Here is a 12519-nt window from a genome sequence, read left to right as displayed (position 1 = left end):
TAAACATTAGAATCAAAGCAACAGCTGTGAACTCAGTCATGGTGTCATGTGCAGCCTCCGTCTTACTGTCACTACTTTTTCATTTTAGGGTACGTGAGGTAAAGCGTCCGTCGATGTAGCTTGATTGTACAAAATTATTTTTCTACGTTATTAACAAAACAGAGCAGAGACTGATGCTGCTCCTGTCTGACCCCCTTATGTCTGCCACATGTGTATTCTGACTTCATATCATCACTGCTCCCTCCCTCCTCCTCTCTCCATCCTACACCGCCTTTGTTATTTAACACCGCCCCCCCCCAAACTGATAATCAGACAAATTCCCAAACAGCTGACTTCACTGTGTCGACACCGTTCCTGACTATTTCTGACCTCAGCTCAGCTCTGCTATTATCCTCACATTAAGGGTTCGTTCACCTGCCTGCAGATGATCTGTGAGCTCGTCGGTTGTAAATTAAACTCTAAGCACACTGAGGGTAACCGGGAGGCGTTCAGGGCCTGCAGTGCAGAGCTGCAACATGAAAAAAAGGGATGGGGGCTCAGATCTCCTGAACAGGGTGGAAACAACACGGTGGGTTTGTGCTGTTTGTGATTCCTGCTCCGTCACTCTGGTGGAGACCACTGCAGCTCAGCAGCGCTCCCTGCTGACCCTCTGATGAAGATGTCAACAGTATGTAAACTGAGCTGATGTGCTGCTGTTTGAGCCCACGTGGTAGCGTACGTCCAGTATGGGAGAACTTAGTCACCGGTGCTGTCTTTGCTTGTGCTCTAGCTTTAGCCTGTTTGATTGTTTGTTTTCTATTTTATTACTGCCTAAAAGGGGAGGTGGGGGAAACACATGCCTGACTTCTCCTGTCAGAGGTTTTGTAAGCTCAGTGGAAGGGAAACGTGCACAAAGTAAATCATAAAACAACTGAGTGGGGCTGTGCTGCAGGTGGATCAGTGCTGTGGACAGTAGCTGTGGAAAAGAGACTGGACAAAGACTCTCAGCCTTAAATACAGGACAGAGGATGATCCGATCATCTTTCAGCTAACAGTGTCGAGCAGAAGGACGGCCGGCTGATGCGTCCATATGAACCCTTTTGTACTCACTCCTGTGTATAAGGAGGTGGCGAGGGGTTGTGTAGTTAACCTCAGCACCACACAGCTACAGCAGAGGAGAGAACACAAACGAGTCCTTTCATTCGGCTCTGTTCTTTCTCCTTGTCTGTTTTATAAGCTAACACTAGAGGGCGCCATTGTGGCACATTCAGCGCTCACTCTGAGGTCACTGGACAGAGAAGAAAATACCAAACTGGGAGACGGATGGAGTCGAAACATCTGGAAGAAGATCAGAGCTGTACATTTTTAAGTGTAAGAAAAAAAACAGACAAAATATTTGTAAATATTAAGTTTCTTGTTTATTTTGTTTTGGGTTTTTTTGGAGTGAATGAATGATATGCTTATTTTGTGATGACAAAAGACAACAGGTGCAGTTTGTAATGAGAAGAAAAAATGGCCGTTAGCTTGAGGTTTCAAATGAGTTCATCCTTACCACCGATCAGTTTTGTCTTTGTTTTTTTGACATTTATTTGATTTTTGTCATAACGTTGATCGTTATCATGTGACCATCCGGTAGCAGGAAGGTCGCTGTAGCAGAAGTCATCTCCACTGAAGCCCCCTCACAGCAGAGGGCCAGTCATGCTGTTTATTAGGATTTGCTAGTTTTCAGTGAGAGAAAACATTTTCATCAAGTTTTAAATCGTTTCGTTGCTCTTTTCTCTGCGATTGTCATAAAGTCGTCGTCCTCTTTTCAAGCCTTAGCTCGCTTTTATTTTGAAACATGAGTCTTGTGATCAGAGATGAATCTGTGCTGCATGATGTGCGTAACATCAGAGCGATAAAAGCCAGCTTTTCCTTTCAGTGATTCGCAGTAAGGACATAAATGACCTAAACTGAGACTGAAAAAAAGTGCAGTCAGTTAAATGTTAGCTCACCTAACATGTAGCAGTGTTTACATGTAGCCATGTTTGACAGACTCCAGGGCTTTGATACCATAAGATGCCTCATATCCTCACAGACTCATGAGATCACACAGGTGGTCTGACCTGCTCGTGTCACACTGTGCTGTCTGTCTGTCCGTTGTTTTTCTCCTGCAGTGATGTTATGTAGCAGAAAAACAGTTGGATGCTCGAAAAGTGCAGAGCGATGGGTGACGTGTGGAGAACATCACAGTCTGTGTGCGTTCAACAGCTGTTAGAGCCACACTTTGTCCTTTCTGTTGTATAATAGGATCCAGTCCGTCGCAGTACGCCAGCATTTACTGCTGTATCGCACCAGAAGCTCAGGAGGGATTAATCCAACAAAACATCGGCTTAGCTTTATACGGGCTAGCGCCGCCCTGCAATCAATGTGCAGGTGGGTTCCCAATTAACCCAATCACCTGATACAAGGAGCGAGTGCAGCGGAAAGAGAGCGAGGGTGGTAGAGCGAGCGAGAGAGAATGAGAGAAGAAAAAACGGAAGGCGAGTAGCCCATCTGGCTACATCGGCATGTTGGGTTCTTGTTCCGTCTCCTTTTCAGATTCTTCTGAGGAGGTATCAGTGGCCTGCTGGACAAATGAAACCTCTCCTCCATCAGAATCTGCTTCGTCCATTTTCTGAAGCAAAGCCAAAGCCTGTTGCGCGGAGAGGTTCTTCCTGCGTGGCAGTGATACGGAGGCCATCCTGATGTGCGTTCTCAGAAATGCGAACGAGAAATGATTCTCCCGTCTGGGTCGGTCTGCTTTTATGCACAGCACTGTGCTGTAGTCAAGCAATGCCACTCCCTCACATACACAGTGACAATGGAACAATGGAAGATCTGTGCTGAGACTCAAGGAAGGTGTGAATGTGTGTCTTTTATATTTGCAGGTCAGTCAATGTGTGGGATATTTTGTATAGATACAGCAGGCATTTCTGAAAGTCGTAACACAGAGGTTTGGCCTGACTTGGATCTGAGCAACTCTGAGTGAGCAAATGCAAATGTGCCAGGCCTCAAGGATAATGGGTGGTTTGCACAACAAAAGCTGGAGGAGAAATGAGCTGACGACCTGTGAAAATCTCAGCAGGGGTGATTAACACCTCGGGACTTGCACCAGAAAATAAAAAAGCCAGTAATTCTAGGGGGTGTTGGGTTTAGGGAAGTTACGCAAATTTGCGCAGGTTTAGTAAATCTAGTGATAAATACGTGGTAGAAATCCCAAAAGGGTGATTCTGTTCACCTGGACGTAGCATTTTCAATGGGAGAAACGCCTCCTGAACTGAATTGTCTCAGTTGATGGCCATGCGGTTGGCCTCCTGAACTGTTTCTTTGGACTGTTTTTCCTCCTCTTCTGAGTTTTCCTTCCTGGAGCTCCAGCACCCACCCAGGTTTGGTGGAAATGTTCTAATTTTAAGAGTTTGATTGCAAAAGAATAAACTGCTGATGTCCGCAGAAGTTTTTAACTTTGGTTGAAAGGACAAACTATGAAAAATAATAGACCTTTGAGGATTTGAGCATATGGCAAACATTATGCAAAGTTCCTCTTAATTGTAAAACACAAATCTGAGGATGTTGGAAGACATGTGTGGTTCTCATCAGCTTTGTGGCATGTAGATGCTCCTTTTATTAATATTCCTAAGTCCGGAAGAATACTCATAAACACTGAGGTCCTGCTATGTGCCAATGTGTATCTGGGCCATTACTAAACAAAGATGTGAAGCAATGTTAATAATTGTTGGTAACTTTTTTTTCATTTCCAGGTTTCAGTTACTGCTGTTGATATGTTAAGAGTAAGAATAAGTTCAGATTCTCTTAAAGATAACAACACTAATATGTTAACAATTGTTGGACTTGTGGAGGTATTTTGAGAACCCTTATAAACATCTGAAGGAAAAATATTCTTTAATCATAGATGCAGACTCATGGAAAAAATATTGATTAATCGTTTTATTTGATTTTGTAGAGTTAGAACAAACAGATTGGATTCTCAAAATCAGTCAGTTTCTTGGGGTCTGAAGCAACAACAGAACAGGGCTCTGAATTTTTGGCAGAAGCCCTTTTTTTTCTTCTTTTTCTCCTTTTTCTCCTTGATTTTAATGTTGTCAGACTTCTCTGAATTATTAGTAAAAGAGACAACTGGCTCAGACATGGATAGACATACAGAAGGGAGTTCCTCACTAGGAAGATCATCAGACGTTGCCAGACTTTCAGAAGCAGGCTCTTTAGTAGGAAGAACATCAGCCTTTGATGAACTTTCAATGAGAGGTTCTTTAGTAGGATGAACATCTGGAACATCTGACTTTGGCAGACTTCCACGAGCGGGTTCTCCAGTGGGAAGAATATCAGCCATTGTTGAACTTTCAAAAAGAGGTTCGGAAGTAGGAAGAACATCTGACTTCAGAACACTTTCCCAAGCAGGTTCTTGAGGTTCTTTAGGAGGAACAACATCTGGCTTCAGCAGATTTTTACAAGCAGGCTCTTTAGTCGGAAGAACATCAGCCTTTGTTGAACTTTCAAAAGGAGGTTCGGAAGTAAGAAGAACATCTGACTTTAGAACACGTTCAGGAGCAGGTTCGTGTGGTTCTTTAGTAGGAAGAACACCTGACTTCAGAACACTTTCACAAGCAGGTTCTTGTGGTTCTTTAGTAGGGAGAATATCTGACTTCAGAACACGTTCACGATCAGATCCTTTTGGTTCTTTAGTAGGAACAACATCTGACTTCAGCAGATTTTCATGAGCAGATTCTTTAGCTGGAAGAACATCAGCCTTTGTGGAACTTTCAAAAAGAGGTTCGGAAGTAGGAAGAACATCTGACTTCAGAACACGTTCACGATCAGGTCCTTTTGGTTCTTTAGTAGGAACAACATCTGACTTCAGCAGATTTTCATGAGCAGGTTCTTTAGCTGGAAGAACATCAGCCTTTGTTGAACTTTTGGAAGGAGGTTCGTGAGTGGAAAAAATATCAGCAATTCGTGAACTTTCAACTGGAGGTTGGGAAGTGGGAAGAACATCTGACTTCAGCAGACCTTCAGGATGAGGTTCTTTAGTTGGAAGAACATCAGACACTACTGGACTTTCACAAGGGGGCTGGAAGATCTGGCATATGCTCATCTTTGCTACATCAGAAATTGCCCTGAGTAGTCCTGGTGCAAAGTTTGCAATGTGGCTCAGCAGAATCTTTTCTGAATATTTCTCTCTGACTTCAGACAGGATACTTTGCACCATGTCATCTCTGATGGACCTTGAGAAGATGGCCTGGTTTTCCGTTGTTAGGAGAGATTTGGACACTCGATCCAAAGTGGCCTTTGTCACACTGGTGGAGAGGATGCTCAATTTTTGGGAGGACATGTTCAGTAGGGGGTAAGAAGGAAGCTTCCAGAAGCCATGCAGGACACGGGGAACCACCTCTATCACCACGTCTGTTGCAGTGAACAGTTTGGAGGTTTGTGCGTCCTGCTGCCTCTCTTTAAGGAGGTCAATGTACTTCCTGACATTGCTGAGGAGCTTAGGTGTTCTGCAGAATAAAGTTATAAGAATGATCTTTTACACCTATTTAAAAAAATAACAGAAATTTTGAAATACTGTAGCTGGACTGTTAATGATTTTATGTCAGAGGTGACTCACTGAAATTTAGGAGGTATGGCCTCTGGAAATTCCAGCAGCATCCGGGCTTGAAACTCGATGTCCCTCATTTTATTTATTGTGTTCACTGCCCACACCTGAAACAGAAAGCATGTTTACATTGCAGTTTTGTTGAGAGGTTATGTGATTGTAGTAAAAAAAAAAAAAAAGATCTCCAAATGACTAAAACTCTTGTGAGTTTTCTAGTCTTACCAGTTTCAGAAGAGGTTTGGCTTCTGTTTCTTCCAAACCCTCCAATTCAAACTCCCAAAGTCTTCAAAAGAAAACAAAAGAGAGGTTTTCTCTCAGCATTTACACTTCAGCACAAACAGTTTCAGGTGTGAGGTGGATGGTCTGTAGGTGTCACAGTAACTCACTGCTCTCTGACTGTCTCTTTGCTCCTCTCCACCAAAAGATCTCCCATATCTTCTGCAGTGAGGCTTGATGGTATTTGGTTTTCCTTCTGAAGTCTGAGGAATTCCATCATCATTGCAATCTAAAAATAAAAGGAGACATTTAATCAGCATCAGTCCCAGGTCTTCAGAAATCACCTGACATTTTATCTCAGTTTTGGTTTGGATGGATCTGGGTCTTACCTGAGCCCTGTAACCTGGTAGATACCAGCAGATCTCCACAGCTGTGTTATATATGGGTGTGTTGAACAGCACCTGTCAAAGAAATAAGAAATTACTCATTGTAACTTAAATTGATTCTGTTTGTCAGCTTTTTAAAACTACATCAAATTCTTCAAAAATGCAGTAAAAACAAAAAGTGTCACATACCCTGATGGGTTTGTAGATCCCTTTACTGGCTTCCATTAAAACGCTGCTGTTCTATCACAGTTGGGGAAGAGAAACTTTCCAAAACTCTTCAAAACTTGTGTAAGATCAAATGTAGATATGAAAATACTCCTGACTTGATGGTTTTTCTTGCACAGATGAGCTCTTTTTCAAGTCTGATGCAGATTTAAAAATACACAATTCTAAAACAGTCACCATGGAAACATTTGATCCCTGCTTTATGTCATTAAATTAAAAGAAAACACTCTATTTTACACTACATTACACTATATGTTGTTCATTATATAAGTAAATAAGGGTAGGCTACAGCCGTCCTTAGGTCACTCCTGTGAAAAGATGCATACAAACTGGTGAATCAGAAAAGAAAGAAAGCCAACCTGCAGCATTATGTCCTTTTATGTTATTTCAATTCACTTCAGTTTTATTGATACAGCACCAAATCACAACAACAGTCGGCTCAAGGTGCTTTACTTTGTAAGGTAGACTCTAAAATAATATACACAAGGAGAAAAACCCAACAATCATATGACCCCCTATGAGCAAGCACATTGGCGACAGTGGAAAAAAACTCCCTTTTAACAGGGAGGAAGCGCCGGCAGTAACAGGCTCAGTGAGGGGCGGCCATCTGCCAGGAGTGGTTGGGGTGAGAGAACGAAGATGGGACAAGAGGCATGCTGTGGAAGAGAGACAGAGATTAATAACAAGTGTGATTCAATGCAGAGAGGTCTATTAACACATAGTGAGGGAGAAAGTCTCTGTCTGCTTTTCCTAATGCTGAGGTGAGGAGGACTATTAGCCAATATAAAGGCGACACTGGCGACCCGAGTGTGGAAACAAATGGTTTGCACAAGAAGCGGTCACTGAGCGATCAAAGCTTATTTACCACACATAAAAAATCAAGGCAGAGTAGAAGCGGGTGGATCGATTTTTAATGAATTTTAAAATTATGTTTGTTTTTCTTATTCTTAAAAAAAAGATCATTTAACCTCGCATTTGTTTCCCTTTTTATACACTACTACTTATGTGTTTTTTCTTATTTATGTCTATATTGTTTAGTTAAACAGATGACAGTTTTCCCCTTTTTACTACTTTTTGAACTCTATGCTGATGTTTAAAGATTTTATTATTACTAAATAATGTTTTTAGCAATTAGGTGAAAATAAATACCAGATGAAACGATATTCTCTTCTGTTATCTTTTATTATTTGTTACTTGAATCAGTATCCGCGCTGCACACAATCAAAGTTATTTTCAAAACATGCAGAAACAGGTCTTATTTTGTTAACAAAATGACAAACCATTGCATCGTTACAAACAAGGTTATCACTGTACATATTAATTAGTCTTGAATAAGACGCTCCTTTTTGGACATGATATAGAAAAAGCACACAGTGTTGTCCGCAGGTTACCGAAAAGTCCTTCTGAACCTGTCTCCCAGAATACAATATCCGAGCGGTGTTTTTAAAAGAAAAACTTTTATCTCGGGTGAAAACTTATCAGGTGAGTTACCGAAGCTGTCAAAAAAGTGCCCTTGCTTGTCTTTTGTGATATTGAATGCCAACCAGTGCTTCCCAGGTAAGTCTGATGGATCTGTATTCACAATGCCCATGCATGGATATCTGATGGGCTTTGTTGGCAGCTGGTCACATGCTAAGACGCCTAGAAGATGAGCCCTGTTACTAATCCTTTTAACAATGCTGGTTAGTTCTATTGTATTCATTTTGAATGTTTAGTAGTCGTCCAGCAGCACTTGTCTCATTAGATATTTGGATGACTGAATCAAATACAGAGTAACACACCAGGTTCATTGTTCGGGGTAGCGGATTTCTGAAACGGGTTTCCAGCCTCACGCTCCCTGTTTGAACTAATGATACGTTCCCTGAATGTCCTTCATCAGCTTCCAGATTGAAACAGGAATTGTTTGGCCAGATACGACTGTCCATCAGCGTATAAACACATGAATTCTATATCATAGTTTTAAAATTAAATGGATTACGTGTAAAAGAACCACGATAAGCTTCGTTATCCACGAAGGCGATGATGACAAATTTAGGCAACCTGCCCATAAATAAATTAGTTGATATTCTTGCCCCAGCAGGTGTGGAGAAGGTCTTTAAAGAAACTCTGTCTACAGCATATTTTGCATTTGCATGATGCAGCGCCTTGCCGTGTGCCAGCCTGACACTTGGTGAGACACTGATTCTTTTCACAAATAAGCTGGCAGAGACCATTTTAACTTTATACGCGGTGTTAGCTCCAGTAATGAGAGCAAATTCGTCTTTAGAGCGCACAAATTTCAGCGACAGATCGATTCCATTAAGTAATAATTTTTCTTGAAAAAACAGGTCTGCGTGTACTGGAGCAATCAATTCAACAATACTGCTATTCGCTGTATAAGTACCTCTGGTCACCAGACCCTGGCTCTCCCCTTCTATACATGTATCATTCATGTGCGAGGCTGTGTCTGTACAGAATAAAGCGCTGCTGAACTGTGTGTCTAAAGTCTGCTTATTATAATTGATAAGACATTCTATTATGCCTCTGTATGGATACGTGTTGGATGATTGGCTAATCAAGCGATCCCCCAAATTTACATCTACCTGACTAAATAAGGTGCAACCTGGATAATTAACAAGTCCCACGTTTGTGTCACGGGGTGGAGAGGGACAAGTTACCTAAGATATTTTTATTGTGCATGTTTGGTTTTGTTTTTACTTTCTTTAATATTTTAATATTGTATAGTGTTCTATTCTTGGTTTTATTGCATGTTTTATGGTATTCATCGGTGACTTGTCCTGGAAAGTCTCCGCCCCTCCTTGATTATGAACCCGACACACCTGTGAGGTCCCGGGGGCCAATAAGAGTGATGGGAGACGAGAGAGAGGAGATTGATGGTGGAGTGAGGACTGAGAGAGTGAACGGTATCAGGCGGTGGCGGTGCCACAAGCCCAGACGGGCTGGTGCCGGTTGGTGTGCCACAGGAAAGCGGTGGCAACCGGAACAGAAACATCGATAGGGCGGCGAGACGCCGCCGGGTTTTCCCTTCTTCTAAGGCGGCTAGAGTTGGCTAATGCAGGCACCAGCGCGCAGAGGCACGAGACGGCTGTGCCGATTTCCAGTTTTAAAGAAGCGGCGGGCGGAGTTGAGAGCTCTGCCCACCCGGGCATATCGGGGCGTGAGTGCGAGAGGGAGGCGAGGACTCCGCTGGTTCCTTTGGTTACACCACCTGCTGGATTTCTTAGCTCCCTGGGACTTTTAGGTCGTGGCGCAGGCCACAGGACTTTTAATGTTATGCTTTATTGATTTTTACTGTGTTACCCCTTGGCCAAGGTTGTTTTAATTCATTTTACATTTTTAACTATTTAAATATAATAAATTATATTTTTAATCTTACAGTTTAAATTGTGTGCTTTCCCTTGGCGGCTCCACTGCTCTGCCCGTTTTGAGGAAGGTTTCCTTCCTTTTAAAAAAAAAAAAAACACAAAACACTGTGGAAATAAAATCAGCCTTTCCGCTCCGTTACATAATCATCCCTGCCTAAGTTTGTGCCGTCAGCATCTGTGATTCTTACTCGTGTGTAGATATAGGAATCGTTTAGATCCAGGTAATCCTCTCCGGACGATGAGATTTAAACTCGATTGGACCTCCGTCTGTGATTGCAGAAACTGGTGGAATTTCAATAAAGGTCGTTTTCTCTATGGACGTTTGTGTGTATGGGACAGTAAAAAGATCGAGCTCTGTTTTTAGACATTCTCTGATTGGTTGTGTAACAGAGCCATTTAGAAGATGTCAAATGCTGTAGTTTTTGAACGACTGGTTCTGGGTCTTTTCACTCCGCGTGGTTGTCTCCGTTTGGTGGCTTTCCTGGCAGGTTTTGTCGTTTTACGCTTTTTAGGCGGCGGCGTATCACGCATGCGTGCAGTGGGAGGGGTCTTAGAAGGTTTGGGTGTATACACATACAAGCTGTTGCCATCCTGTTTAGTAGATGTTGGCTTGGTTATGTTGGATATCACATCAGACACTATGCCTGATGCTGCTGTTTTTAGGTGGGGTTTGACTATGCTGACTCCTTTTTTAAACAACGGTACAGCAATTCTAAACAGGCTGCGGAACAAACCTCCCAGACCTGCGCCACATTGCGTGCTGGTCCCAATATAACCATTCAATTCTCCACCAGCCTGATTTAAATAATATCTTACAGATTTTGCTTCATCTGTGTTGTAGACAGACATCCTTATTTTTTAAAAATGGTGTCTTATGGGTCGGAAGTTGAACTTGACAAACACCTTCCCGTATAAAAAGGGTATGTGTTGATTTTGGTCGTCTTTCAAATCAATTTCTATGTCATCGATTAAGGATTTCGAGACTGGTGTGTAGTGTGGGCTGTCAAATTGAAGAATGGCTCCCCGACGGTCATCGTCTGTTATATTTATTGCTCTTAATAGCTGCGCATGGGCGTCACCCACAAGCTGGTAATCAACGATATCTGCATAAATAAAAATGTTCTATTTTCCGCCGTATACGTCTGCAGGATGTGATGCGTATGTGTTTTTATAATGAAGTACAAACGGGTCTTCTGATTTGAATCCTAAGATTCCTGCCAGTCTCCCTCTAAATGTGAGAACTGTGCCCCTAGGGCCCATAACACTAACATAGTTACTAACTTCACTGTATTGTGTTTTAATGTCGGTGTTATGTTTTAATGTTTTATTATCTGCGCCACAGATGCATAATGCCCCACAGACAGCTCAATCACGGTTATGGACAATGCTCCATCTTTGACTGGATCATAAATTTCCACTCGCGAATCTGATTGTGGAAAAGACAAGCATAGTCTTGGGTATTGAAATTCTATAACACCGACCTCATACGGTTCATTTAAAACAACAGGTTTTGCTAGCTTTGTTCTAAAATTAGATTTCTTATTGCCTGGATAAACATGTGCTGAAGCATTCGAGAAGAGGCTCACATAAAAGCCTGCGTTGTTGTTGTTCGTTTTATCCATTCCTTCCTTCCTTTATCAGTCTTTGTCTAGTGCAGAATGAAAGTGTGTGTGTGTACTTTATAAGAAAGTGTGTACTTTATTGAGCCCCGTGGGGAAATTGCTTTCTGCATTTAACCCATTCACTCAGTGGAGCAGTGGGCAGCCATTGGGCGCCCGGGGAGCAGTGTGTAGGGACGGTACCTTGCTCAGGGGTACCTCAGGGTAGCTGTTAAGGGGAATCGAACCCCCGACCTTCCGATCATGGGGCAACCACGCTACCTACTGAGCTAGGGATAGCTCAGTAGGTATTCTAGCTATCCGCAGAATATTCACGCATGTCAACCAAATCAGCTTGAAACTGTTTGTCAGTCCCGTTAACCAAAACTCTATTTCTGTATCCTTGCATTTCTGTATCCTTGCATTTCTGTGTCCTCTATCCTTGCAGGTTTATGAAGAGTATATGTGTCATCTCCTTTTAAAAACGCTCCACGTCAGGTAATGACGGCTTTTAAGCCTGTTGCCTCACTGACAGCGATACAGAGCTTCTTTACACTTCCTAAACCCCCTGGGTGTGCAGGGTTGTGATATATTTTTCTCAGCGTGTTTTCCATAATCACTTTGACCAAACACAAACACAAATGACCAGAAAAAAGTGTTAGCATACGTTTTTATTTCATTTTCTGTGTAGTGCATAGTAAGGTTTTTATAACAGATGTACATTAAATCTTGTGTCTCCCAGACCAGTAGTTTCCAATCATGTGGAGCAGCGCTGATTTAACTCCGCGGGTGTGATGATTGGTATTTAGCAGGTATCCGACATTCTCATCAGTGGTGCAAACAATGTGCGGCACTGATCTCAGTTCACACAGAAGACGCTCTGCAGTGCTGATGATTTGTGCTTCAGCCTCACTGACACTGTATGAGCAAACAAACAGACGGATGGCCGGGATGAATCGGGGCGTCCGGAGCTTTTCCATCACCTCATCATAGCAGGTCTCGAAGAAAAACACAGGCAGCTCAAACAGGCAACTGTGGTGTAACTGGCTGGGGTGACCGGATTGGCATCCATAACATATCTCCTGCACATACTCATTCAGTGCCATCGACAGCAGGTG

At 42.5% G+C, this 12519-nt stretch overlaps 2 protein-coding genes across 2 annotated transcripts in view; both read right to left on the bottom strand.

The window, feature by feature from the left end:
* LOC143416825 (ribonuclease inhibitor-like) overlaps window positions 1-12519 on the bottom strand; it is a 240357-nt gene that overhangs the window by 180382 nt on the left and 47456 nt on the right. The window lies entirely within an intron of this gene.
* Window positions 3987-6657, bottom strand: LOC112432289 (uncharacterized). The gene is made up of 6 exons (XM_024800825.2): window positions 6403-6657; window positions 6217-6288; window positions 5998-6116; window positions 5834-5894; window positions 5624-5718; window positions 3987-5513 (listed from the first exon to the last, which is right to left on the bottom strand). The coding sequence occupies exons 1-6, from the start codon at window positions 6436-6438 to the stop codon at window positions 3992-3994; spliced, it is 1905 nt and encodes a 634-aa protein (XP_024656593.2). The 5' UTR covers window positions 6439-6657; the 3' UTR covers window positions 3987-3991.

The sequence above is a fragment of the Maylandia zebra genome, linkage group LG3 (genome assembly GCF_041146795.1).
Source record: "Maylandia zebra isolate NMK-2024a linkage group LG3, Mzebra_GT3a, whole genome shotgun sequence".
Classification (NCBI taxonomy): domain Eukaryota; kingdom Metazoa; phylum Chordata; class Actinopteri; order Cichliformes; family Cichlidae; genus Maylandia; species Maylandia zebra.
This window is presented reverse-complemented; position numbering and strand designations above follow the sequence as displayed.